Raw genomic sequence first — 24,867 nt, forward strand, 5'->3', positions numbered from 1 at the left:
GGTCGGGTATGGCTAACCAACCTGAGGCATAGTCTAGATTCCGCTTGCGTGCTTGTCTTTGTTCTACGTCCAGCTTGGGTCTAAGCCTAAGTTCCATTCCATGCTAGCTAGTGGAGTACCCATATCCTTGCGTTAGGCCACTAGTATGCCGAAATAGCGCTAGACTCTGTTTGGCTCTGTTTTGCATGCTAGTCCTGGCATTGGGATGCTAGTTGCTCTAGGACTGTTCCAAGTCGCTCCAGACTCCTGTCCCTTCGCTCCTTGGGCTGTTTGCTCAAGAGTTGCTCCATAGACCGGTTCTATCACTCCTTGGCTCCATGCTTGGGAGTTTGGCACTGTTCCTTCGTTCAGTGGCTCAAGGCCCTGAAACTCAGGTTCCACACCACGTTCCTTTGGACACGTGGCATGTGACATGTGGCATCTGTCACATGGCACAAAGAGGGTTTAGTTTCCGCTTCGTGGTGTTATCCTATGGTAAATCACCATAGGATAAAGGGTCAAAACCATGTGCGCTACATTTGGTATTAGAGGATAAGTCTCGGCGAGTACTATCCAATGAGATTGGGCAACTAGTCTCATTGCATACGCAGAGATGAAAACGGGTACACGTTTGGGTGCAAAGACTTCGCAATCATTCCTTGGGTATGGATTTGGTTACTGTTTGTACCGTATTATATGAGCTTGCTCTTGGGCTCATAGGATGGTTTGGAGATGTTCCGTTTGCACGAGTTTGAGCTTGGGCTCGTAAGTGAGGCACATTAGCAACTCAAGGTTACACTTTGAGTTGGCAAGATTAATGTTAGCCTATCGGTGGTTCCATGAGTTGTTCCATATACCAAGGGTGAAAATAAACCTTCCCTGGGTTTTCTTTAAGTGGCAAATAGGCTGGTCCATAGCTGTTTAGCACAACATTAGTGGATCCTTCCTAGGCATGATTATGAGTGGATCAATCAAGACTGTGGGGATTAGTCTATTGGTTCAAGTAATCATTGGCATACTCTTTCATAGACTTTTCTTGGATTGAACTGAAAGCAGTGCGAAAGCAAGATTGAGGTTTAGTCAAGATGAGGCCGGAAAGAAAGTTGTCAGGGACGAAGGATCAAACACGTAAATCATTTTCTCTTCTTGGAGAGATGATTTGCAACGAGGTGTTAACTCATTGCTCATATTCACATCATGCAAACAAGAGTCCCTATCTTGATGCATGTTGGAGATGATGGTCTTACAATAGTGAGTTGTGGGATGGATAGCGGTGAAGTGCTATACCATTTTGTCTAGGTTTGCTATTGGAAGACTTGGGTTACAATGCTTAATTCTTTTCTAGGGAACCTTGCTATTGCTCCTTGAGTAGCTTGGTGTTGGATTAGTTTTGAGTTTGGTCGGAAAGAGAGTGGCATGAGCTTGTCCATGTTGTGAACAAAAGTTAGTGATGTTCAGTGTTGTAAATCTCTATCAATGAAGTGTGGCATTTATGTTGCCTTTTGTTGAATTGAGTTGACACTTGATACTTACATAAACCTTGGTAGTAATGACATGGGCATTGCTCGTAATGTTGCTCGATTGATGATCAAGTCATTGTGATACTCATATCATATCCATATGATAATAAGCAATGTGTTTACGAAGTTGCTTGGTTAAACGATGATCACCCCAAAGTGGTTGATGGTGAAGCTAGTCTACTTGCACAAAGTAGCATTGTAGTAGCCTTGACTGGATTCTTGATGGTGGTCAATTATGCTAAACTTAAGTAGGTATCTTGTTTCCTAGAGTTCCCCCATTAAGGTGTTGGAAAAAGGTTATAACATTCATTTGCTATAACTTGTCGGTTGATCTGTTAACACTTGGAGTAAATTGTTGGATGGAGAAGGTGTGTAATTGAGGCATTAACATCACTAGCACTAGTGTTGGTGGAAGTGGCATTGTTATTTCGAGTGATGAGAAATTTTCCTTAAAGCTTGATTTTCCATATTATTTTTCTTCTTAGTGTTTTGGCTTCACATTGGATCTTGAAGGTGGTTGAAGAAGAGTGTTAGTGCAAAGGTGGATATCCGAAGATATGGTCTTCGTGATCAAGCCTTAGATGTTCATTTTGCATTTTTGCGGATGTCGGTGTTGGATATCGGAAAAATGGGCAAAGATGTTCGATGCTTAAACATATTATGGGTCATGAGAATTTGTATTGAGGTGAACCTATGTGAAGTTGTTTGTAGGAGGAAGTTAGTTGAGTCTTGAAAGTTTGCATTCCTAGACTAAGAGTCATTCTTTCTCTAAGATGGAAAATTTTCCACAAATTTTCTTAGACTTTTCCAATGGCTGATCTATTGATCACTTTGCCCGAAAACTATTCCGTTTTCGAAAGCCAGTACAAACTAGTGAAGGGGTTGAAGTTAACTTCGGTCGGCTTAAACCTTAGTAGATAGTTTGTATGATGCGGCCTGAAAGGGATGCTAACTTTTGGGGCTAAGGCAATTGAGTTGGATAGAGTCTAGAGTGGCATTCGTGCATTTGCTAGTTAGCAACTGTGTTGACGTTCAAACGAACTGAGTGGCAAGTTGAGTTAGTTGTGTTCTAGACGAGATTATTTAGTAGAGGGTTGAGCTTTAGCTTTTCCTTGAAAAGTGATTTAGTCGTGGACTATGCTAACTCTACGAGAGGAAGAGTTAGTGATCGATATTAGAATGTTAAGTCCTTGCTGGATTTGAGTTCGGGATATAGCGATCATTAATAATTCTTTTTAGGCTTGTTATGAAGTGAGTTATGTTTTGCTATAGATGGATTCATGGAGGATCGTTTAGTGATCACTTGTAGAGCATAGCTTCGTTTTGCTTAGCTTTTGGATTGATGTAGATATGTTCTTCATTAGTTTTGGCATTATGAAGTTTGGTTTATGGATGTGTTGAGGAAGATATTGTAGGTTGTATCACGATTTCTTCTTTAGTATTAAAGTTAGCTTCTATGAGACTTGTGATCCTTATTAAACAAGACTTGGCTATAGGCTTCTTCGAGCTTTGGTTCCTTGAGTTTTATGTTCATTGTTCCATTTGTTAGAAGTTGTTGGGGAAGTGTAAGCTCCTGAGTTTAGACTTCCCGGGAGGTCACCCAGCCCAGTACTATTCAAACCCAAGGACGCTTAACCCCAAATATCCCAAGACCCTTAACCAATTGGAAAAGGGGGTGCACTCTTGTTCATGGGCCCTTTCCCTCTATATTTAAACCCCATGGATCGTCTCTCGAGTTGTTCCCTTTAGTTGCTTACAGGAAGGCATTTTGGCTCCTAGCTTCGATGTTGAAGTTAGTATTAGCATTTAGCAATCATTGGTGATGATTGACTATCATCTAGGATAGTTGATTATCCTTGTTAAAAAAGTTTTGCTTGATTATTGTTGGTATAGAATGATTTGTCGTTCTTCGGGATGGTAGATTCCTTCTTAGACGATGATTATGCATCTCTCTATTAATAGGATGATTGATGATCTTTCATGATAGTTAGTTGTTCTTTTTGATAGCTTATGGCTTTTCGCAATACCACATGTTGTTTATGGTTTGCTCTGGATTTGTCTCTTGGGTTTGAGACATCAGTAAGATGTTGCCGACACTTGCTAAAGTAACTTGGGTTCCTTTGTATTATTGACCGGGATCTATTCAGATTGGCTGGTGCGATGGTTGGCATGACTAAGTGTTTGTTAGTTCTACCACATTCATTATGTTCTGTTGATTGTTGCTCGAGTTAGTTCTAATCGATTAGAATGCTATTTTCTTTGGGTGATACATTTGCGAGTCTCTTGCTTGCCAATCAATGATACTTTGTGTTCTTGAGTTCTCTTTGGTAAATTGTTTAGCATACTATCTACCATTTTCGGTAGTTAAGTTTCATCATTGAGTTTCCTTGATGATATACTTGCTATTGAATTTTGTTGGATGGTCAATCCTATGTTTCCAAACTATACTGATCTTGGTGGTTCCTATACTGTAATACTAGTTTATCGGATGATAACTTACTTGGAATACTTTTGTGTTCTAATCTAAGCTTTATTCATTGATAATTAAGTCTGTAAGATATTATTGTCTATGACTTTGATATTGTCCATCTATTGATCTTTGAGTTTGGGCTAGTATAGGCAAACTGGCTTTGGCACTTCGTATGCATGCTGAAATCTCTAGTCATGGGGTAGCTATTGTCGACTGGTCATATAACCCACCTCTCTATCGATGTTCCTTTTTCGTTGAAAGGGCGTAACCGTGTAAACAACTCTAACTGCCACAACATTCCCAACTTTATTCATTCTAATATATTTGGCTCTGCACAAAGTAAGAGGCTCTAGAAGCAAATGCCAAATTGCATCACTGACTTAAATGGCCTTTGACTAAAATGATTCAATTGTTAAAAGGTATCATCACAATCATTAACATGTTTAAATATGCATTTGAAGACATCTAGGAGAATGCTCCAATCTACACAAGTAATTTTGCTCAAACCATTGTACCACTACAATGCCATTCCTTAGATACATGTGGGAAACTCATGTAAACATCGAGCATCATCCCAAGAATGATAGATAGTAATCACTGTAAAGTGATCAAGCTAATGGTACACATCATCCTCAAGATTCCCACAGAAGAACTTTGGCTGGATGCAAGAATTGGTAATAATAGCAAAAAAAGTTATACCACACACTGTGAATGCCACTATTAACTTAATTTAATTATTCAACTATAACCACATAGCATCAAGCAATTGTAATAACTGCTATTCCAAAATCAAAAAAGAAAGAGGCTATTTCTTTACTATGAAGATGAATAAAAAGGAAAAAAGAAAATGAAGAAAACTAAGGAAAGTGATATTTAAACAATGTAAAAGCTAGATCTAAACTAAAATCCTAAATCTAAACACTCCTTAGAGATAATCAAAGCTGTCCCTCACCTCTACCTGCATTGAATATAAAAATAGAATATAGAAATGTATACATCAATTAGCCCAAAAATAGTAGCTTATATATATGAGCAAGTGGTTAGGTTTGAAACCAATCTGAGAGTTATCAAAATCCCACTACACTATTATTAGTATATGGCATCATAGTCATACACTTGGACCTCACAACTTAAATTTGAATGAATTAAATTTTATTGAATTTAGAATGAAGTTTTTGAATTTGAGTTTCAAAAACCCTAGTATGGACTTTTAGGACTTAATGATGATTTGGAATCACTTTCAAATGCCTTTTATTGACACAATCTTGGATGTTATCATAGGAATTCATAGATGGGTTTTAGTGGATTCAAAACCATCCTCTAAATTAGTTGACACCCTAGAAACTTTATATTATATATAAAGTTCTTCTTTTTGGACTTGTGAATGCTCTCTTCACTTTCTAGGGTCTCATCAGCTTTGCTTCCACAACTTAATGTTGCATTCAATACTGACTTACATCAATAAATTTGATTGCCACTAACACTTGCTTCATCTTTGGTAAATCTTGGAGTGTTGTCACCTCTACTCAATCCAACTCATTCCAGCAATATTGGGGCCACCAAAGTGGGATGGAGACTTCCATCTTTATAGTCTCTCTCTTGGATAGAGCATGTGGGATAGCATTGTATCAGTAGGATTATGATAGCAAACTTTATGCCATTTACTTCCCTAGACACTAGAACTCCCTTGGATTGAGATGGATTAGCATGTGGGCTTTGTAGTGTATTCTTTCCAATGGCTTTTCCACTACTTGCTTACTCATTATATGGCACTTCATGTGCATTTACATACACCCAATGATTTACTTGCTGCACAATCCAAGGTAAACATAGTTGCTGGATTTCTCTTGTAAGAGTATGACTTTTCCATGGTGGTTGAGAAAGGAAAAGTCTTTTATCCAAGAAATCTTGTGTTTGTGTTACCTGGAATGAAGTAAACTGATGACTAGCAGCTTGAATAGCCTTTTCAAGATGAGGTGCTCAACTACGTTAGCCATGAATAGCCATGGTATTCTGACATCATTGCAACACTCAAAGCTCAATTGTTTGAGAACAATTTGGCATCAAACCAGCATCATCTTCAAAAGGCAGCTGGTTATATTCTTCTTGGTAGACATCTTTACAAGAGACATAGTGACAGTTTACTGCTACAATGCATTATAATAGAGGAGTTCCCCGCAATTATCACAAATTGCCACTCATGTAGTGGCTATCTTTCATCACTTCTCTTTGCAAAGCACATCCTTCGAGTAGGGTATTTCTGATTTACTCTTTTTTGCAATATCAAGTCCTTTTTCTAGTATTTTCTGCCATGCCAGAAGTTCCAAAAAAATCGGTGTGATTGCTGCTATCCATTGGTTCCCATCAATCCAAAAGGTCCATTCACTCAATGAGGATTGGATTTTGTGGGACCATTTCCACAAGTGCAAAACCACCATCTTCATATCATCGCAGCCACAGATTATTGCACGAAGTGGTCTCAGTGATCTCTGCCAATCAAAAAGCCATAATGAAATTCATCTATGACTTATGTTGTAACTTTGGAGTGCCTTGCATCATTGTCTCTACAGTTCATGGGGAATATTTTTGAGAAGCTTAGCATCAAACACATACATATTATCCATAATGCAATGGCCAAGTAAAGTCTACCAACAAGGTTCTCAAAGCCATGCTCTAGAGTATGGTTGGTGAGAATCCTCACTTGTAGCCATTTCATCTCCGAGCACTATAGCATTTTAGAACCACATACTGATCAACATTGAGCACCTACCAATCTCTCTCTTGACTACTATGGTTGATCCAAGGACAGCTCCTCTTGCAAAGGCAGCATTGGCATTTGCCAAGATGCTGCTGTGATGAACTAGCTCTATTAGAGGCATATGGCACTTTGTGTTGCAAAGCAATGTGAGACAAAGTTTGGCTCTTCCTTAAAGAACATCATTGTGGCAAGTTGGAGGCACTATGGATTGGACCATTCTGCCATGGGTGAAAACTCCTATTAGACCATGGTGGGTGAGCTATTTCCAAACCTCAAGGAATGGCTTGCACTTGAGGCATGACTACTTTTGATGCCTCTTTTTGGTGCTTTTTGCTCTACTAATATTGTTGTGTTAAGCTTAGGCAAAAATTTTAATGGAACCCTAGCACTGTGTTGTCACCCTTGTGTCCACTGATAACTAGACCAGGTACTAGAATTGGCATGTTTCCTATTCTTGCTTATTCATCTTGTACATGGCTCTTTGAGAAATATTTCATCCATGAGTAGCTTCAAGTGCTTTTGGAATTTCTTGCTCACACCCAGTCCTTATAATGGATAAATGATACTTGCAAAGTGATATCAAATGATTAGAATTTTCTAGCATACATTTAGAAATTTCACATCATCTAGAACTGCTCTGCAGTATAGAAAACAAAGTGATTGCTGCCATACCACAAAAAAACACAATGATACAAAATTGCAAAGTGATTTTCTAGAATGAAGCTGCCAAAGAATAAGTTTACTCTCAGGTCATGGCTTGTTTATGACTTTGTATTTGTTTTGGAGTTTCGGATGGTGCATGTTTGATCCACTCTTTGTGGTCATCTTGTTATCTTTAGACATATTCTGGTTTGTGGCATTAGGATGGCCCAGTGGAGAGTGCCCTTGATCCATGTTTGATACATAGACCAGTGCAAAATAGGTAAGGACAGGATGGCTCAGCATCTTAGTATAAGGCCTTCAGATCCTCAAGGATCTTGTCTTGCATCTTTTACTGAGCTAACTCGGTCAAAGCTTCACTAAGAGAGTCTAAGCTGGCATAATGACATTGGGAGTAGCCGTCATGCTAACATGTCTTACTCAACCTTCTCGGTTGGCAAATAACATACTTCTGCTTTGCACCTTACACTGGAACGCAAGCTTCAAACCTTGGATGAAAGGCTTTTAGCATAGCTTATGACCAATAATTATATCCAGGAATATGCCTAGCATCAATGGTCAAAACTGAGGATCAAGATTACACAATGTAATGGGGCTTTAGCTTTTCACATCGTTTGTTCCACAATGGAAGGGCACAGGCGGGAGTAATACTGTGTATTCTTGACTCCAGACTGCTGATGACTGGTATGGCTGGTATGGTATTGGTTTTGTTTGTGGGCTTGTAATTGCCATCTTTGCAGTGGAGTCACAAGACAAGAACCATGTATATCATGATCTATTTTCAAGGCTGGTTCATTACTCCAAATTCTAAATGCTTATTATGATGGTCTAGTCGACAAATCATGCCCAAAACTATCCAACGTTGCCTAACTCCAAACATGGTCTTGTTGTGAAACTTTGAATGGTATAAACTCAGAATAATCTTACTAGTTGAAGAGTGATATTGAACCTTGAACGTAAAGAACTTGTGTTCTTATTGAGGTCTCTCCTTTAACTTCCTTTTGGAAGGTACCAGTTAAACTGTGAAAATCAGATGTTTGTATGTACACATCAAATGTCGCAGTTAACTCCGTTCAGCCAAGCACAATATTTCCCAGAGGCAGGTGGTCGATTCTGATTGAGGTCTTTCATGCATGCTGCGGATTTGTTGGGCATGGTCACATGCTCAAGGCCCAGATTTCTTGATGGCATATGACCATTTGTTGGGGCGGGCGGGCGAGGGAAGAGCAGCGATAAATCTTCTCTCGCTTGCACAACACGTATGCGGACTACTCTCTATTTTCGTATATATATGAATGCGAATCCAGCGGCCCTGAAAACCAGGGTGCGTACGTTTTAATGGGGCTGCGTGGCCTCATGTCAAAGGCGGTCGTCGTGGGCGGCCCCGATACGGTAGCCGGGTAGCGTAAACGAGAGCTGGCGGGCTCGAAGAAACAAATAACCTCTCTATCAGAGCCAGGAAGAAAATATCCCGCGGTTCGTGGTCTCTGAGTATAAGAAAGGGAAGAAAATCTCTTATACTGTACAGCGCTCCCTTGGTTTCTCTGGTTCCTTCTCTTTCGATTTGTTTTGCTCGGTCATGCCTCGCTCTAATCCTGTTCGATCGTCCAGGGCAGCACGGCCACCGCAACCCAGTCGCCGCCGCCCGCCGGCCCGTATGCATCGTGCCTCCTCGTGGAATGAACTACTGGCAGTGGAGGTACTTGCGAGGGGATTCCAGCTTGCTCCAGGAGATTTCACGGCCCCGGATCAAGATCCCAACATCAAGGACACGCGTTCGGCGCCCAAGGATAGATCTCCATCGCCGTCACCCCCTCTTCCAGCTCTCTCTACACCTGATCTGGCAGCTATCGATAATCATGATCTAGCAGCTCCTTCTCTTGATGATGGTGCTGATCCTGCAGCCACATTGACAATGTCCCCGGTGGCTTCAGCAGCGTCCCGGGCGCCAAGAAGAAAGCAACGTCGTCTAGCGATGGATTCGCAAAGCTCTGGTATCCCTTCATCATCGGCTACTGTATTCAAAAATCAAGATGAGAGCTCGAGTGCTTCAAGCGATGGTGTGCCGGGTGGTGACGATCATCCAATGACCGAGGAGAAGCCCACCTCCATTGCCACACGGGCCGCAGCTTTGAAGACCAAGCGACCTCCAAGTGGCTGCTCGAGCTCTAAGGTCAAACGGTCCAATTGTGTGAAGAAGAAGAAGACGGTTTCCAAGCAAGAAGAAACGAGCAGGAAGAGGAAGCCACCAACGTGCGCGAGGAGATATGCTAAAAAGACGTCCCGCTACGTTGGAGTCTCGTACTACAAGCGAATCAAACGGTGGGAGACGCACATTTGGTGAGTATGTTATTCTTTTCCTTCTTTTCTTCAAAAGGAAGCAACCACGCTGATTTTTCTTGAAGGGGTACAAGGAAAAGCAAGCAGATATACGTCGGTTCATGCAGTAACGAGGAAGCTGGAGCCAGGTTTTCATCTTCTTTTTTCTTTTCTTTGTGGCGCTTATGAAGTTCAAGATGTTAATCACAGGATCTATGACCGAGCTTACATCAAGTTCCGTGACAAAAGCTGCCCAAACTTTCCCTACTCGGACTACGTGCACGAGATACCCCAGGCATGATCATATTAACATTTCTACCGAAAGTTTGGAAAGATCTAACGCTTAGATTTTCTCTGCAGTGGATCAATCTGCCTGACAAGGACTTCATCAACATGCTACGTAACATGAGTCGTGGCGAGTCGTTGGTCTGGTTTGCACCGGAGCTGCTTGAAAGTGGCGCTGGATCTCCATTCACGAGGGAGACTCGGCCTCGAGCATCAAAATATCGCGGAGTCTATCTTCTCAAAGGTCGAAAAGTCCCTTGGACGGCTTCCATAACGTAAGTAGCCTCATCCCTCTAAACCTCTTTCTTTTCTTTGAGACACCATCTAGCTATCTGGATGTGAAACACAACGATGCTTTGTGTGAAACATGACCAACACCCAAGCTTTCGGCCATCACCATTCTAACATTATGGTTTTCATCTTTGATGCAGGCTGGACTCTCGTGCAATTCGACTGGGTGAGTTTTCCAAGAGCTGATTTCTTTTTTTATTGTTTGTGTTGTTTTTTTTTTTGCATATCCAGGGTCATATGAGACACAAGAGGAGGCAGCAAGGTTCAAGAAAAACTAAAACCTCAATCGCTAATTACTAAATATAACACGTTGTTTTGACAGGAACTATGACCGAGCAGCTATTAGATTCTTTGGCAAGGCTAAAGCACTCAACTTCGCATATGAAGACTACACTCATGAGATGCCACAGGTAATTTTGTTTTCATGTCCTGATTGTAAAACTAAGACGATATTACAGTGGATCACTTTGAGCAAGGAAGAGTTCATTTACTACATACGGAATTCTGCACAGTCGAGCAAGAAAAGGAAGTTCAAAGTACATACAGCTCAAAGAGCTGTATACGATAGGAAGGCCAAACAAAAGGGGATTGATGTTTGTGAGGTAAACGAAGCAATCCCACACTATATAGATGAGAAGGGGATAGGTGTGGTAAACGAAGACACAATATAGATCTTGCGCTTGAGGAAGCACCAACCATATCAGAATCGCATTCAAAGGGAGGAAAAGAGAAAGAGCATCGTTTCCTGGAGAGATTTTATATCCGCGTGGACTTCAATGCTTTGCCCGGGTTGGGCATCTGGACAGCATATGCATATTAAAACGTTTAGAAGCGAGATACAAGCTCTTGGGCATCAGTTCTTTAGATGCTTGCTCGAAGCGGCTGCCACAGGCTCCCTCCTGACGAACCGAGCGACTAGATCATGAGGCTCGAATCACTCCCCGGGAGCCGGCACCGTATTCCCTGCTTGCAAACATGCTTTTGATGACATACACAAATCCCAAACCGCGATCTTGTGTTCGTCCATCAACTTCTCGGCCTCATCACTCATTCCCGCGGCCGAGATGATGCTGGACAGCAAAGCTAATGCCGGAGGATTGCTGGGACTGAGGTCTAGGATCGGCAGCTCGTGGGGATTGTTGTGATTCGAGCACGCACTGAGCAGCGTCCTCCACGACACCGAGTCCGGCTGGAACGGCATACTTCTTAGCAAATTCTCGGCCTCTTCGAGCCTCCCAGCTCGGCTGAGCATATCCGAGATGACCACATAGTGCTCGAAAGTTGGCCGCTCGCCAAAGGCGAGCGCCATAACATCGGTGGAGATGCCGTCCAGCAGCATGGAACTGAAGGGAGAGGTAGAGTGCTTACTTATGCCCGTGCTGGGCATACGAGGAGATCATTGCAGTCCAGATGATGACGTCTCGCTCCCGCATTTGTATAAACACCAACGTGGTGGAGAACTTGCCAGGCAAAACAATCCACGCACACAGGCTTCGATGGCTCAGGCTTCGATGGCTCCCTGCTGCTCGACTCGGCACTCATCAACATGTATGGCTGCGCAAGAGCTTTCGCGGTGCTAGGACACGGCATTCCGGAAGCTCCACGGGCCTGTATCCCTCGAGCAGCATCGCCAAGTAGATCTAGCACCTTCTTGTGACCCATTGAGGGCATCATCGTATTCCACGACACCCATCTCTCAACGAGCTTTGAGTCGAGAACCTTCCAGGCTGCCGCATTTTCCATACATGGTTGGTCACCACAGTCTCCGCGTCCACGGGCCGGTGGCGAGATCGCACAGCGAAGAAGACGCCTCGACGGAGGCTCGCTCATCATCCTGAAAAAGAACCGTAGGGCCGCATCGCACTCGCCATTCTCGACGCAGGCGTTGATGAGCACCCGCCATCTCCAGGACGTCGCGATCTGGATTCCGCATATTCCAGATGTTTATGATTTATGATTTCTTGGGATATTCGGATTCTGCACATGACCATGTTGAGTTTCTGATCGGATTGAACACCGGCCTCGCTCCATCGACTCGCCGTAGACTTCGATGAGGGAGATTTGGAATTCTTCACGGTCAGGAAAGGTTTGCAAAATCTGAAGTACTTGCGAATTTTCCAACAGACAAGAGAAGGGAGCAAAGCTATGGTCTTTTTCCATTTCTCTTGTACACTCTATTTTCTCCTTTCAAAGAGTTGTTTATAATAGGAAGGTGGTAAACAAAGGAACGGCAGATGTATATACATTTAGTGACGCTGCTCAAAGATCGGTGCGTGCTCAAAGAATACAAGATCGAAGTCATCTATGTGATCGAGAGCGCGTTTGCGAGCAGGGAATACGGTGAAGACTCCCCAGGGTGTGATTCGATCGCAAGGGAGGAAACGCGAGCTTCGTGGTCTTCACGCTGGCTTCGAAACGAGTTCATGAGAGAGGCCCAGACTTCCACACCCGGAACGAAAGGCATGTTGGTGACAAGATCTCGAGCCCCTCCAATGTAGCCCGAGCGTCCCAGGAGATCGATCATGCATCCATACTGCTGGTTCGTGGGGACAAATCCGTAATCCAGAATTATGGAGCAGAAGTAGTAGCAGCCAGCCTCTACATTCCCGGCATGGCTGCAAGCAATCAGCACAGAAACAAAGCTCGGTTCGGCAGGAGTAAGTCCCTCCTGCTGCATTGTCTCGTATAGGTTTTGGGCTCTTTCATGATAGCCGTTACGAGCATGCATCGAAAGAACTGATGCCCAAGAGCTTGCATCTCGCTCTGGCATCGTCACAAAAGTTTTCATGGCTGAAAACACATGCCCAGTTTGGGCGTATGCTGCAAGCATGGTGTTCCAAGAAACGTGTGTACGAGAAAACCCACAATAGAATAGTTCTTCGGCCTCTCTAACACGCCCGTTATTTGAGTACGCTTCCAGCATTGCATTGAACGTAGCGGAATCTCGGTTCTCACGCAAAAGATCAAAGACAATCTTAGCCTTCTGCAGATGCCCAATGGTGGCATATGCTGCAAGCATTGAAGTCCACGCCATAGAATCTCTCCTAGGCATAGAATCGAAAAGCTCTCGAGCTTTGCACAAATTTTCGTGGCGTATATATACATCAAGTATTGCCCCCCAGGAAACTATGTCTCTCTCTGGCATGGAATCGAATAGCTCCTTTGCCTCCCCCGCCAAATTCCGTTCCAGTGACGAAGATGAAGCATAGGCAGACACCATCGCATTCCAGGAAACAAGATTCCAGGCAGCCATCTCAAAATAAAAAAGATCTCTCGCAAATTCGATGTGGCCGGCAAGAGCAGCCCATGAAAGCATTGCAGTCCACGACACAAGATCATATGCCGGCATCAAGCGATAGAGCTCCATGGCTGATTTGAGATCGCCGCCACTCGCAAATGCGTTGATCATCGAGGTCCATGACACCATATCCTTGGCAGGCATCCAATCAAACAGCCCCTTTGCTTCGTTGATCCACCGGCGATCTACACTTAGCTGTGAAGAAGCAGATCTCGGGTTTCCGTAAGCCGAGAGCATGGAGTTCCATGAGACGAGGTTGTGACCTGGCATTCGATTGAAGATCTCGCGAGCTTGGTCAACATGCCCCGACCGGGCATACGCCGCAAGCATCGTCGTCCAGGAGATCACATTTTTGTTCGGGAAGCGATCAAAGAAATCAGAGGCAAAGGCAAGGTTTCCTACTTGTATGGCTGCCGCCAGTATCGTGTTCCACTGCGCCAGATCCCAGTCCGGCATTGCATCAAACACGGCAATGGCCAGATCAAAATGCCCGTTACGGGCATACGCCCCCAGCAGCAGATTCCACGAGAAGGCGTCCTTGAGCACGATCGAATCGAAGGCGGCACGGGCGCCCTCCACGCTGCCGTGCTTCCCATACATGTGAACGAAGAGATTCACAACAAAGGTCTCGTCCTTTGCAGGAATTCTCTTTTGTAGCTGCTGCTCAAGGAAACTTTGGTGAATCTTCTCCACTTCGCAGAGAGCCTGGCACGATCGAATGAGCTCACTCCATTGCATAATTCCAAGCGGATATTCTACATGCAATTGCTCGCCAAAAGGTGAAGGGACGGATTAACAACTTTAATTTTGTTTGGCTCAAGGAAGTTTAAACCCACAAAGTCTAGTGGAAGCACTGAATAACTAGTATTTCAGTCACAGCATTTAAATTTCTTCTACACAATGCTTGGGAGGATTGTTGGAAGTACCACTTCTTCTACATTTTCAGCTGATATAGACCTAGTTTGACTGAAATTTAACTGCTTCATTAGCAGCTCAGACCATTGTGCCATGAACTTATAGCAATATTCTCTTTTTAAAAAAATTTAATGATATTTTCAAGTATGTTTCACAAATTGTCTAGCAAAGCTAGTCAGACACCGTCCCTCCCATGCTTGACGTTGCCAGCAAATGCAGCCCCTTAGGCACAACGAGTTAAGCATTCATCCAAGTGACGTGCTTCACTGGGGTGTCACTAGGATCAACTTGGGCATCTGGTGCGAGGACCAAATCCCTCACCCCAGGATTCCCGGTTGTTTCCGATCGCCCGTCTCAAATCCCTGTGCGGGAACAAGCATCCTATGACACCCAGAGCGGCATCCTGACCGTGGCCAGGGACTTCGAGGACTAGAGCACCCTCGTCGTCAGGGATTTTCCCACCTCCAGGCCCGCTCGACAGAGAACGTCGCCAGCAGCAGCGATCCATCAAGCAATGCCCCCGTCACAATGTGACACTGCGCTTGGTCGCGAATGAAGCTCCAAACGACGCCATCCGAGCACCACACCACAAGATTGTAATCCCAGGGAGGGGACGAAGAACCAGTGGCGATGAGGCGGACCCTGGCATGTCCCCAGAGCTCAGGTAGACGAAGAGCCTCCTGGAAGAGGTGCTTGTTGAGACACGGCGCACAGCAAGTCCTTCTCCACGTCCTCGAAATGTCCTGGATGCGGAGAAGAGCCAGGCGCTGTTCCTGCTCCGGAAGCCGAGAAAGGCAATGAGCTTAAGAAAGAGGCTGCTATCCCCAAGAAGAAAAACAAAATAATATAATTTTCACCCACAATTTCACCACACCGAACCAGCATCTTCAACGAGACAAGCTTATTAAAGCTAGAATCATAAGTATTCTTGATTTTGCCTTGGTGCGAAAGCAACCCATCTATCGAAAAAACAACGGCCACGCTCTTCTGACAAGATTCCCAGTGGAGATTCTACCACAAGCTGACGCTGTAACTAATTATCTTTGCCACTTACTAAGTGCTCAATAGGTGTCGTTGTCTACGCATGGATCATCCTCATGCGTCCAGGATGGTAGCCATCTTCCCAGTTCTTCATTACGAACAATCCACTCCTCTTTCTCTACATCCATAGTCTATCTGTCCCACTGGTGCCCATAGTCACCAATTTGACTGTGACTCTCCCATTTCTGAGTTCATGAGTCATAGACAAAGGTAGCCTGGATCAAAAGCCTGAAACATTTTGAATTCCTTACCCATGGATTGAGCAACACTGCCCAGTAGAATGTTGGAGCGGGTGCCAGGGAAGCCACACTGAAGGCACCTCATTGGCCAAGAACCTTTACACAACCCCACCCCCCAAAGGCCACGAGCACTCACACATGGGACACTGCTCAAAGAGTTTCACATTTGAATCACTGATCAAGTAACACTTTGATAGATGCTACACGTGCTTGCTACTAAAGTAGTGGGCACAAGAAGCCCACAGGGTGAGGCACATAAAAGAAGCCATTGAATTCTAATGATGGGACTTTGGTAAGTGAGCCAACTCTTGTTTGCATGAGAAGCTGAGTTAAGCACTACCTGAGAACCTCCATTTCCATCCATCATCAAGTAAAAAAGTTCCTCATGTTTTTGAGATAACACAAGTCCAAGTCTCATCTTGAGTGTGAGTTAAGAGCCCAAGTCCCTTTTAGCTATTTGTCCAAGTCTGATTTTGACCTCAATTGTGAGTAAGAGCCCAAGTCCGAGCACAAGGCTGAGTAAAAGTTCAAGTTTGTGTTCAAGCCCAACTTCAAGCCTAAGTTTGACCAGCTGAGCCAAAATTCCAACAAGGAGTGAGGTTTGACTTTAGCTGCCAACACTTCATCCTTGAGTTTATAGCTTACCACATTTTAGTAATCAAGTGCTTTGGACTTTCACCACGTGTCCACGTCAGAACTTGAACCCAAGTTCGAAATAAAGCCCAACCCCAAATCCAACATGGTGCATAAAAGGTGAAGCCTAAGAGCCCATGCATGAGCTGGAACTCCAGTAGCATTTTCAAGCGCTGCAAAGTCCACATCCCACATGAATGATGGATGGCAGAGTCAGAATCTGCAATAGTAATTTTGATTAGCAAAGTTGCCAATATCAATTGTTTTTCGGGCAGTGCCAGTGCCAGTAGAATCGCATCTAGCGTGTTGAGTCCAATCAATCAGCGCAGCTAGAGGGGTGTGCAAGCGCTGGAGAAGCAAGCTCTGCGACTCATTCTTCAAAGACTGGATCCTCATGGGCAGCGATGACCTTCATCTAAGGTTTTTCTAAGAATATTCTTGCAAATAAAGTTCCCCTGGTAAACAAAGTGTGACATGATCGTCAGAGTCCTTGTTTGCTGTTGAGTAAAATTCCAATGAGTTGGTTGTTGGTGACAACCAAGAAACTTTAAAAGCTCCAGTAGCTTCATTGTCAACGACTACTACCTTCGCCTATGAAAACGCATTAATCTTTGGAAAAGAAAAGCTCGAATAGAGCTGCAACTTTTGCAACTTGTTTCTCCATCGCCACTGCTGCAATTGTGCTTCTCATACATTTGGACGAAGAGATTCACAACAAAGGTCTCGTCCTTTGCCGGAGTTAACTTTTCTCGCTGCTGCTCCTGCTGCTACTCGAGCAAACTTTGAGGAATCCTCTCCACGAACCTGGCACGACCGGATGAGCTCAGTCCACAGCCTATTTCCGAGCGGATATTTCCAAAACGGATTTTGTTCCGCACGATAATTCGCTCTCTGTTGCTCGAAAGAAATTGTATCTGTGAGTGGGAATCGAATCGTGATGAGTTTTCAGTGGTTTAAAAGAGATATTTGGTCTTACCTCGGAAGTCATGGCTGCCACGAGCTTGTTTCGCGCAGCAACTACTCTCGACGCCACCTTGATGATTCTTGGAACCATTGCTGCTGCCGCTAATGGCCTCGCGTTGCCGGCCATTCTCATTGTCGCAAGCCTTGTTTACGACCAATACGGGCGATCAGAATCATCACCTATGAAAACGCATCCCAAGGAATTCGTAAGTTTAATCTTTCCTTAAGACAAAGCTCGAATACTGACCACGCTAGAGCTGGATCTTTGGCAACAGGCTCAGAGGTATCTCTCCATCGCCACTGCCGCAATGCTTGCTGCGTATGTCAGTGAGTTTCTCAGTATCGTATACTTTAAAGGCGATCAATCGACCTGAGTTTTTGGCAGATGTGAGCTGCTGGAGTTGCACTGCCGACCGGCAAGTTCGAAAGCTTCGACTGATGTATATGAGCTCGCTACTGAGCCAAAGCGTTGGCGATGTTGACAACTCTACTGCGAACGTGATAGACAACGTTACCAGCAATCTGGTGTTAGTCCAAAAAGCAATCGGAGAGAAGGTAACATCTCTACGCTTTTCTCTTCTTCACGAAATTGTTGCAGATCGGGAACATTATCTACAGCGTTGCATTTTTTCTTGGAGGCTACCTGGTAGCAGTAGTGTTGATATGGAGGATTTCTCTACTTCTGCTGCCTTGCACGCCGCTGCTCATATTACCGAGTGTTCTCTATGCAAGGATTGTGCGAAAGTGCGCCCAGAAGAGATTATCTTCCCAGAAAGAAGGTGGAACAATAGTCAAGCAGGCAATCTCCAACATAAGAGTGGCGTACGCTTTTACCAGCGAGAAGAGAACACTGCAGCTGTATTCCAGCTCTCTGGAGAAAGTGGCCGAGATCGAGAGAGTAGAAAGCCTGGCAAAAGGAGTGACTGTAGGCCTCAACGGCATCTCGTTGATGATCTGGGCTCTTTTGATGTGGTACGGGAGCAAGCTGGTTGCTGAAAACCATGGCACTGGAGCTCAAATCCTTGTTGTCGGGGTTGGTTTTATGATCTCCTCCGCGTAAGTTTTGACGTCTATTCTCTCCCATGATGTTCGCGTTGAGCGTGATGCAGGCAGCTTCAAACTGCAATAAGCGACAGCAAAGGACTTATTGAGGGCCAAAACGCGATGAAAAACATTCTTCAAGCCATAGAACGCGCACCTTTCAAGCAATGCCAAGGACGGGCGGGACTGGAGCTTAGAACAGTTGAAGGTCACATAGCCTTCAAAAGTGTCAGCTTCTCATATCCATCCAGGCCCACGCAGCTCGCGCTTGAAGTCCTCACGCTAGATATTCCGGCTGGTAAGCGGCTGGAATTCCCTCATCTTCAATCTGCATGAAAAACATTGCAGGTAAGGTTACCGCTCTTGTGGGAAGAAGCGGATCGGGAAAGTCTACAGTCATTGCGCTCCTAGAGCGATTTTATCATCCAACCGCAGGTGAAATCACTCTGGATGGTGTATGCATCAGAAGTCTTGACTTAAACTGGTGGAGGTGCCGGATTGGACTGGTAAGCCAGGAGCCGACGCTGTTATCCTCTTCCATCAGGCAAAACATTCTATATGGAAACGAGAGAGCCAGTATGGCAGACATTATTGCTGCTGCGAAGCTAGCCGATGCACACGACTTCATCCAAAGACTACCTAATGGATACGACACGCAGGTATGTTGTGATCGACATCCACCTAACATGCAAGGCAAGACGTTTTGCAGGTTGGTGAACTGGGTACGCAAATCTCAGGGGGTCAGAAACAGCGTATTGCAATCGCAAGAGCCATCGTGAGGAAACCACGCATCATGCTGCTAGACGAAGCTACGAGCGCACTCGACAACGAGTCCGAGAGAGTTGTCCAGGAAGCTCTAGACAACGCATGCAAGGACGTCACAACAGTAACAATCTCGCACAGGCTCAAGTCAATCCAAAATGCACACTACGTCGCTGTCATGGATGGTGGGAAGGTGCTCGAGGCAGGACGACAGCAGCAATTGCTTTCGAGAAGGGATGGGATCTACGCAGGCATAGTAAAAAACGTGAACAGGAGCGATACAGACCTTGGCGTGCTGTATAACGGGTTCGAGCATCTGACATACGGAAAAAACATTTCAGAAGGTACGGAGCAAGAAAAAAAAGCCGCACCTTCAAGCGTCAAAGGCACTCCTCCAGCACAAAAACAAGGGTGCTCGACTTTCCTGCAGATACTCAGTTTGAATAGCCCAGAGTGGAAACATGGATGCATGATAGTAGTCAGTGCGACACTGACCGGATTCATTACTCCAGCGAATGGCGTACTAAATGGAGTCACAGTTGCAGCCTTCTACAGCCAAACCTCCCAGGAGCTGAAGCACACAGTGAGATTCGCATGCGGATTATATATCTTGGCCTCTGTGGCACTTTTCATCGCAAACTTCAACCTGCATTACCGAGCTGGAGTCACTGGAGCAGCACTAACGATGAGAATACGACGTGCAATGCTAGCTAAGATATTTCAGCAGGAGGTGGGATGGTTTGAGAAGGATGGAAACTCAAGCGGACAAATCTACAACCGCCTAGGAAATGATGCGAAAACCGTGAGTGGCTGACTGACCTGCTTGCTTTGCAACTTCTCTCACTGTTGTCCTGGTTGACAGGTCGGAGAACTCTTTTGGGACCGTGGCCAGTCGCTGGTACAGGTGATCACAACAGTTGTCTTTTGCATGAGCTTGAGCTTTTGCCTGTCGTGGAAGCTAGCAGTTGTCGCTTCAATCCCTCAACTTCTGATCGCCGGTGCTTTCTACGCCAGAAGCAGGAGCCTCATCGGACTTATGCGTCAGATTGCTGCAGAGCACAAGAGAGTTAGTGATCTAGCCAATGATGCGGCCTCACAACAGAAAACAATCACGGCCTACTGCTTGCAAGACACGGTTTTAAAAGAAATCAAGGCCACCTCAGCGAGAACTCTGGCTGCATCTCAAGTTGCAGGGTTTCTCTACGGCTTCTGCTTCTTTGCACTCTACAACTTCTATGCCCTCTGCATCTGGTATGGAGGAACACTACTGGTAGCAAGAAGAATAACCTTCCAGAATTTTGTGATCTGCTACAGCGCTCTGGTGTCCGCCGGGCGAGCACTAGCAGAGACCGCAGGAGCAACTCCAGCAGTGGCTCATGGCTTGACAGCAAAAGCATCGGTCCTCGAGATACTCAACAAGAAAACAGCAGTTTCCGACGTAGAAATGTCTGGAAACGAAGACAACATGCGAGGCGAGGTGGAGTTTCGCGACGTCAGCTTTACGTATCCCTCGAGCATGGAAATACTGGTGTTAAAGAACTTCAGCATTAAAGTGGACGCAGGCCAGACTGCAGCATTGGTTGGAAGGAGCGGGACGGGAAAATCGACAGTCATAGCTCTGCTGGAGAGATTCTACGAACCAACAGCAGGCACAATTCTCCTAGACGGCAAAGACATGAGGAGCATCCACGTTCACACGCTCAGGAAACAAATGGCACTGGTAAACCAGGAGCCAGCTTTGTTCGCGATGAGCATCAGAGACAACATAGCGTATGGCCTAGACAACGCGACGGACGCGGAGATCATCGAAGCAGCAAGCGTAGCAAACGCACACACATTCATCAGGTACCAAAGAACTCTCCAAGAAAACTCTCTAAAGATGGATGCATGGCAGTGCTCTCCCGGAGGGATACGAAACAAATGCCGGCGAAGGAGGCGTCCTTCTCTCCGGAGGACAAAAGCAACGCATAGCAATCGCTCGAGCAGTGATGAAAAAGCCAGCGATTCTTCTCCTGGACGAAGCAACAAGCGCTCTCGACGGTGAGTCCGAGCGCACCGTCCAGCAAGCCCTGGACAAGATCGTGCACGGCAGCACGGCAAAGACGACGATCATCGTCGTCGCTCACAGGCTCTCGACGATCCAACACGCAGATCTCATCGCAGTGATGGAGAATGGCGGGGTTTCGGAACAGGGCAAGCATCAAGAGCTCCTGGCCAAGAATGGCCGATATTTCGCTCTGATCCACTCTCAGCTCTAGCAATCGAGGAGACGATCGATCCAAACGTACCTAGACATGCTAGCGCCTTGCCGCCTTGCCGCATTGCCGCCATAAACCCTAAGTAGCTACATTGTGATAGAGATTGATACATATCATCGTTACTCGTTAGGGAGCTATATACTTCTTCCATTCTATCGAGCGTGAGGCTTCCAGCACGAAGACATCTCTTTGACATGCGACGAGTAGGGGTCCTCGGGACCATTTGGAACGTCTCGATCGGGCTTGGCGACCACCGCCGGAGGATCATTCGATGATGGAGCGGTCTGGAAGTCTCTCCCGCCGCAGCCGCTCGTCCTGTGCTTCATCCGGTACTGCTCCGGATCGTCAGGGCCGGATGGAGCCTCTCTTTCGGGATTGGAAACCAGCTTCCTCGACTGGATTGGTCCTGCACCAAGAGAGAACAGCCACACTCGTTAGTATCTCGGATCATCTCGAGAAAAAATCGAATTTTTTTCTTCTTTTTTTGCTCTGGAACGAACGAACCTCCTCCAACGCAGCGAGTCATGAGTGGAAAAAGCAGGAGGAGGATGATAGCCACAACACGGTGGCTGCTTTTGGCGGATGGAGTCATGGCTTTGGCAGTGATGATGGCCAAAGAAACAGCACAGGAGCTAGCTTAATGATTCGAAGCACAGCACAAGTTACACAGAGCAAAGCATCATTCACACCTCCAAGCACAGCGTCACAGAAAAAAAAAGGAAAAAAGAATCACAGAAAATGGAGGAGCAGAATCATACAACTCTACACTTAAAAACCACTCAACTCTCGTCCAACGATCGACAAAGATCTCTCTAGAACACAAGCAGACCTCAACAAAACGGCCGTTTGCCACTCCCACTCCACAAAGATCCCGCAAGAACACGCCGTATAAATACCCGAGCGACGATGAGACCTTTGCTCGAGGTACTAATCCGTGCTTGGTTTCTTCGTTTCTTCCTCTTTCGTGTCTTGTCTTGTCCATCTTTTTAACACACACTTACACACACACAGCGCACAAAGCCTTTTGTTTCCAATTCCAACACGGCCAGACAGACACACACAGAAAGATGGAACACAGCTTTTGCATTCATTCCTGATTTGAGAGCTCTCTCGTTTAACGCATGAGGGATGGATTTAACGGAACGAATTGGGCAATCAAAGCACAGAATCGTTGGAAGAATAGAAGGAGTCACAGACAAAATGGTGGCGGTGGTGGCGGTGGCGGCGGTGGTGGTGGCGGTGGCGGTGGCGAAGTTTTGGTGGTGGCGAGCAACGTAGCAGCTTTCCAGGCAGACAAAACTTACAGGAAAGAAAAGCTCGCTCCTGCAGAGGAGACAAGCCTCCACAGATTCCAAATGATTCCTGCCCGGAGCTTGCGAGCCTGCTTGGCTTGGATACAAAAAATCCCACTCGCATCCCACTATAACAAAAAAAAGCCAGTAACGATCAAAGAAGAACATTTCATGGCTTGTGGAAAGCCTACAAAAGCAAGACAACCAACTTGTTTTTTTCTAATGTTGTGTCGTGTGGCTTCTTTTGGAGAATCAATGTCTCTCGTAGATTCTACTGCGGAAACTCCTTGTTTAATCCCCGCAATGTTTTTCTGTGAGGCAATGGCATGGAATCTCTGGGGCGAGGAGATCGATGCGTGCTGTCTGTCTGCCTGCCTCTCTGTGTCGAGTTGCTTGCATTATGCTCGAGATCCATGGCGTTGCTCGCCGTGAATTCTTGCGAAGAACAAACCTTTGCTCCCGGACTTGTTGATGGGTGTTTGTATGATTCTCGTGGAAACACTACTAAACAATGGGGAATTTGAAAGCACAATCCAAGGATTCCCTATGATTGAGCTCACGTTCCACCCGTCTTTATCACTTGGACTGTTCAACAGCCAAAGTTTCTTCCATATTCCAAAGTTCTCTTCCATCTTTCTTGTCGATTTTTGGTACTCTAGAACTACCAACAATGTCGTGACATAAGCTGGTGCTATATTATAATTTTTCAAAAGTCATTATATACATATTTCAGAAGTTCCAAAATTGAATTTTTTTTCCCTTTTTTTCTTTCGAATCTTCTTTTGCCTGGCATATTCCCAAAATGTAAAGGACGAGAAAAAAACGGAGAATGAAGCTCGTTTTTTTTTTTCAGTTCAAATCGGGAATGAGCATGGATGGAGGCGTCGATCTGTGATGTAAAGGATCAGGGCCCCCAGGAACATATCGATCCGGGTGGTCGATTTGATGAACTTCGCGAACTTCACTGGATCGATTCACATTCACAAGTTTGCGATCATCACCCCCGTGGTGATTCTCAATTGCTACTGTTGCTGCTGCTGCTGCTGCTGCTGCTTGGTACTCGAGCATCTTTCTTCCCACGAGCTGATTGCTCTCCGGGTGATCCCTGCGTGGTCGCGGTGGGATCCTCTGGCAAGAAGAACTCGTTAGAGTCTCGAAGAGAAGGAAGAAAACTTTCAAATGCTTTCACAAACCTGCTGGTGGCGGAATCGCGTCCGGAAATTTGGCACATTTCTTGGGAAAGAAACGCAGCCGGGACAGGGGCGTGTCACCGCCAGCAGCTTCCTAGCCGAGATTCCCCGAGAATCGAAATCTAGAAATCACCAAAAACCAATCAATCAAGAACGAGATGACCCAAAAGAGCACACCTGTAGTCACCGAGAGGTAGAAACAACACACGAAAGCCATCAAGAACAGAGCGCTGTGGATCATCGCAGCGCGCGACATGGACGATCGATCCAGAAAAACCAGAAGAGGAAAAGGAATGATCGATCAAGAAAAACAGAGAAGCTCCAGTACTTTTGAGTCAGTCTTGGCCAGTCCACTCTCCCTTCTTCTTCTTCAACTTAACAAACATGACCAAATCTATGGAGCAATCTAACAGGCTTTATAGTAAAACACTGGAATTTGGGAACTCGTGACGAATACAGGGAAATAATTAAAATAAATACCCCAACTAATTCACTTTAAAAGCCTTTTTTTTTCCTTTAAACTGAATGTAAGATTAGGAAGGAACTGATTACCGACCGATATAGTTGGTCTAGATTAGTTCGAGTCCTATCAACCACACGCTCCAATCCATCATTCCAAGGGTTTTTAGTATTTCCAATTGCAGGGTGGCGGCAACTTAAGAGCCCTAAATCGGTGCATGCATGGTGGCGGTGACGAGACATTCCCTCATTTGGGGTGTGCGTGCCACCAGAGTTGATTTCCAAATGTGGCAACCCCCGGGTGCATCATTTGTACACTCCATGGTACATGGAGTATTTTTACTATGTCCAAGGTTCACACATTCCAGGCTTTAATAGCTTGGGTGCTAATATGATGGCCGCGAATATGTGTCCGGCCGTAAAGGAATAATTTCCATATCCGAAAATATCAATCCTATTACGCCTCATCATTCCCGTCCCTGGAATAATCACCC

At 45.3% G+C, this 24,867-nt stretch overlaps 8 protein-coding genes across 8 annotated transcripts; 4 read left to right on the forward strand and 4 right to left on the reverse strand.

Annotated features, from left to right (window-relative positions):
- Positions 1 to 11,216: 11,216 nt before the first annotated feature.
- Positions 11,217 to 12,442, reverse strand: LOC112346516 (pentatricopeptide repeat-containing protein At4g20770-like). Its single transcript, XM_024675645.1, has 3 exons — positions 12,389 to 12,442; positions 11,748 to 12,202; positions 11,217 to 11,661 (listed from the first exon to the last, which is right to left on the reverse strand). Exons 1-3 carry the CDS (start codon positions 12,440 to 12,442, stop codon positions 11,217 to 11,219), a joined length of 954 nt encoding a protein of 317 aa, XP_024531413.1.
- A 142-nt stretch (positions 12,443 to 12,584) lies between these two features.
- LOC112346517 (pentatricopeptide repeat-containing protein At4g02750-like) lies at positions 12,585 to 14,318 on the reverse strand. Its single transcript, XM_024675646.1, has one exon. It carries the CDS (start codon positions 14,316 to 14,318, stop codon positions 12,585 to 12,587), a length of 1,734 nt encoding a protein of 577 aa, XP_024531414.1.
- Positions 14,319 to 17,692: 3,374 nt separating this feature from the next.
- LOC9633207 (putative multidrug resistance protein) lies at positions 17,693 to 18,748 on the forward strand. Its single transcript, XM_024675647.1, has 3 exons — positions 17,693 to 17,926; positions 17,970 to 18,343; positions 18,481 to 18,748. The coding sequence occupies exons 1-3, from the start codon at positions 17,693 to 17,695 to the stop codon at positions 18,746 to 18,748; spliced, it is 876 nt and encodes a 291-aa protein (XP_024531415.1).
- LOC112346518 (putative multidrug resistance protein) lies at positions 18,745 to 19,482 on the forward strand. The gene has a single exon (XM_024675648.1). The coding sequence runs from the start codon at positions 18,745 to 18,747 to the stop codon at positions 19,189 to 19,191; it is 447 nt and encodes a 148-aa protein (XP_024531416.1). The 3' UTR covers positions 19,192 to 19,482.
- Positions 19,206 to 19,988, forward strand: LOC112346519 (ABC transporter B family member 15-like). The gene has a single exon (XM_024675649.1). It carries the CDS (start codon positions 19,206 to 19,208, stop codon positions 19,986 to 19,988), a length of 783 nt encoding a protein of 260 aa, XP_024531417.1.
- A 284-nt stretch (positions 19,989 to 20,272) lies between these two features.
- On the forward strand, positions 20,273 to 21,585 carry LOC112340477 (ABC transporter B family member 15-like). The gene is made up of 2 exons (XM_024675682.1): positions 20,273 to 21,019; positions 21,069 to 21,585. Exons 1-2 carry the CDS (start codon positions 20,619 to 20,621, stop codon positions 21,430 to 21,432), a joined length of 765 nt encoding a protein of 254 aa, XP_024531450.1. The 5' UTR covers positions 20,273 to 20,618; the 3' UTR covers positions 21,433 to 21,585.
- Positions 21,532 to 22,277, reverse strand: LOC112346529. Its single transcript, XM_024675683.1, has 2 exons — positions 21,937 to 22,277; positions 21,532 to 21,838 (listed from the first exon to the last, which is right to left on the reverse strand). The coding sequence occupies exons 1-2, from the start codon at positions 22,022 to 22,024 to the stop codon at positions 21,585 to 21,587; spliced, it is 342 nt and encodes a 113-aa protein (XP_024531451.1). The 5' UTR covers positions 22,025 to 22,277; the 3' UTR covers positions 21,532 to 21,584.
- A 1,216-nt stretch (positions 22,278 to 23,493) lies between these two features.
- Positions 23,494 to 24,283, reverse strand: LOC9633208. The gene is made up of 3 exons (XM_002970896.2): positions 24,092 to 24,283; positions 23,918 to 24,036; positions 23,494 to 23,852 (listed from the first exon to the last, which is right to left on the reverse strand). The coding sequence occupies exons 1-3, from the start codon at positions 24,168 to 24,170 to the stop codon at positions 23,574 to 23,576; spliced, it is 477 nt and encodes a 158-aa protein (XP_002970942.1). The 5' UTR covers positions 24,171 to 24,283; the 3' UTR covers positions 23,494 to 23,573.
- Between the last annotated feature and the right edge of the window lie 584 nt (positions 24,284 to 24,867).

This window comes from Selaginella moellendorffii, unplaced genomic scaffold, assembly GCF_000143415.4.
Source record: "Selaginella moellendorffii unplaced genomic scaffold, v1.0 SELMOscaffold_15, whole genome shotgun sequence".
Classification (NCBI taxonomy): Eukaryota; Viridiplantae; Streptophyta; class Lycopodiopsida; order Selaginellales; family Selaginellaceae; genus Selaginella; species Selaginella moellendorffii.

What these genes read in the sequence shown, in the direction of transcription:
- LOC112346517 (XM_024675646.1), bottom strand. Translation starts at nt 14,318, where the DNA reads ATGCAATGGAGTGAGCTCATTCGATCGTGCCAGGCTCTCTGCGAAGTG.
- LOC112346519 (XM_024675649.1), top strand. Translation starts at nt 19,206, where the DNA reads ATGCTGCTAGACGAAGCTACGAGCGCACTCGACAACGAGTCCGAGAGA.
- LOC112346518 (XM_024675648.1), top strand. Translation starts at nt 18,745, where the DNA reads ATGAAAAACATTGCAGGTAAGGTTACCGCTCTTGTGGGAAGAAGCGGA.
- LOC9633207 (XM_024675647.1), top strand. Translation starts at nt 17,693, where the DNA reads ATGTCAGTGAGTTTCTCAGTATCGTATACTTTAAAGGCGATCAATCGA. An exon ending in AAAAAGCAATCGGAGAGAAG is followed by an intron (nt 17,927 to 17,969) that starts GTAACATCTCTA and finishes AAATTGTTGCAG; the next exon opens with ATCGGGAACATTATCTACAG. An exon ending in ATCTGGGCTCTTTTGATGTG is followed by an intron (nt 18,344 to 18,480) that starts GTACGGGAGCAA and finishes AGCGTGATGCAG; the next exon opens with GCAGCTTCAAACTGCAATAA.
- LOC112340477 (XM_024675682.1), top strand. Translation starts at nt 20,619, where the DNA reads ATGTCTGGAAACGAAGACAACATGCGAGGCGAGGTGGAGTTTCGCGAC. An exon ending in AACGCACACACATTCATCAG is followed by an intron (nt 21,020 to 21,068) that starts GTACCAAAGAAC and finishes GATGCATGGCAG; the next exon opens with TGCTCTCCCGGAGGGATACG.
- LOC112346529 (XM_024675683.1), bottom strand. Translation starts at nt 22,024, where the DNA reads ATGACTCCATCCGCCAAAAGCAGCCACCGTGTTGTGGCTATCATCCTC. An exon ending in GACTCGCTGCGTTGGAGGAG is followed by an intron (nt 21,839 to 21,936) that starts GTTCGTTCGTTC and finishes CTCTTGGTGCAG; the next exon opens with GACCAATCCAGTCGAGGAAG.
- LOC9633208 (XM_002970896.2), bottom strand. Translation starts at nt 24,170, where the DNA reads ATGTCGCGCGCTGCGATGATCCACAGCGCTCTGTTCTTGATGGCTTTC. An exon ending in CTACCTCTCGGTGACTACAG is followed by an intron (nt 24,037 to 24,091) that starts GTGTGCTCTTTT and finishes GGTGATTTCTAG; the next exon opens with ATTTCGATTCTCGGGGAATC. An exon ending in CGCGATTCCGCCACCAGCAG is followed by an intron (nt 23,853 to 23,917) that starts GTTTGTGAAAGC and finishes TCTTCTTGCCAG; the next exon opens with AGGATCCCACCGCGACCACG.
- LOC112346516 (XM_024675645.1), bottom strand. Translation starts at nt 12,442, where the DNA reads ATGGAAAAAGACCATAGCTTTGCTCCCTTCTCTTGTCTGTTGGAAAAT. An exon ending in GTCTGTTGGAAAATTCGCAA is followed by an intron (nt 12,203 to 12,388) that starts GTACTTCAGATT and finishes TGCGGAATCCAG; the next exon opens with ATCGCGACGTCCTGGAGATG. An exon ending in TGCGTGGATTGTTTTGCCTG is followed by an intron (nt 11,662 to 11,747) that starts GCAAGTTCTCCA and finishes TCGTATGCCCAG; the next exon opens with CACGGGCATAAGTAAGCACT.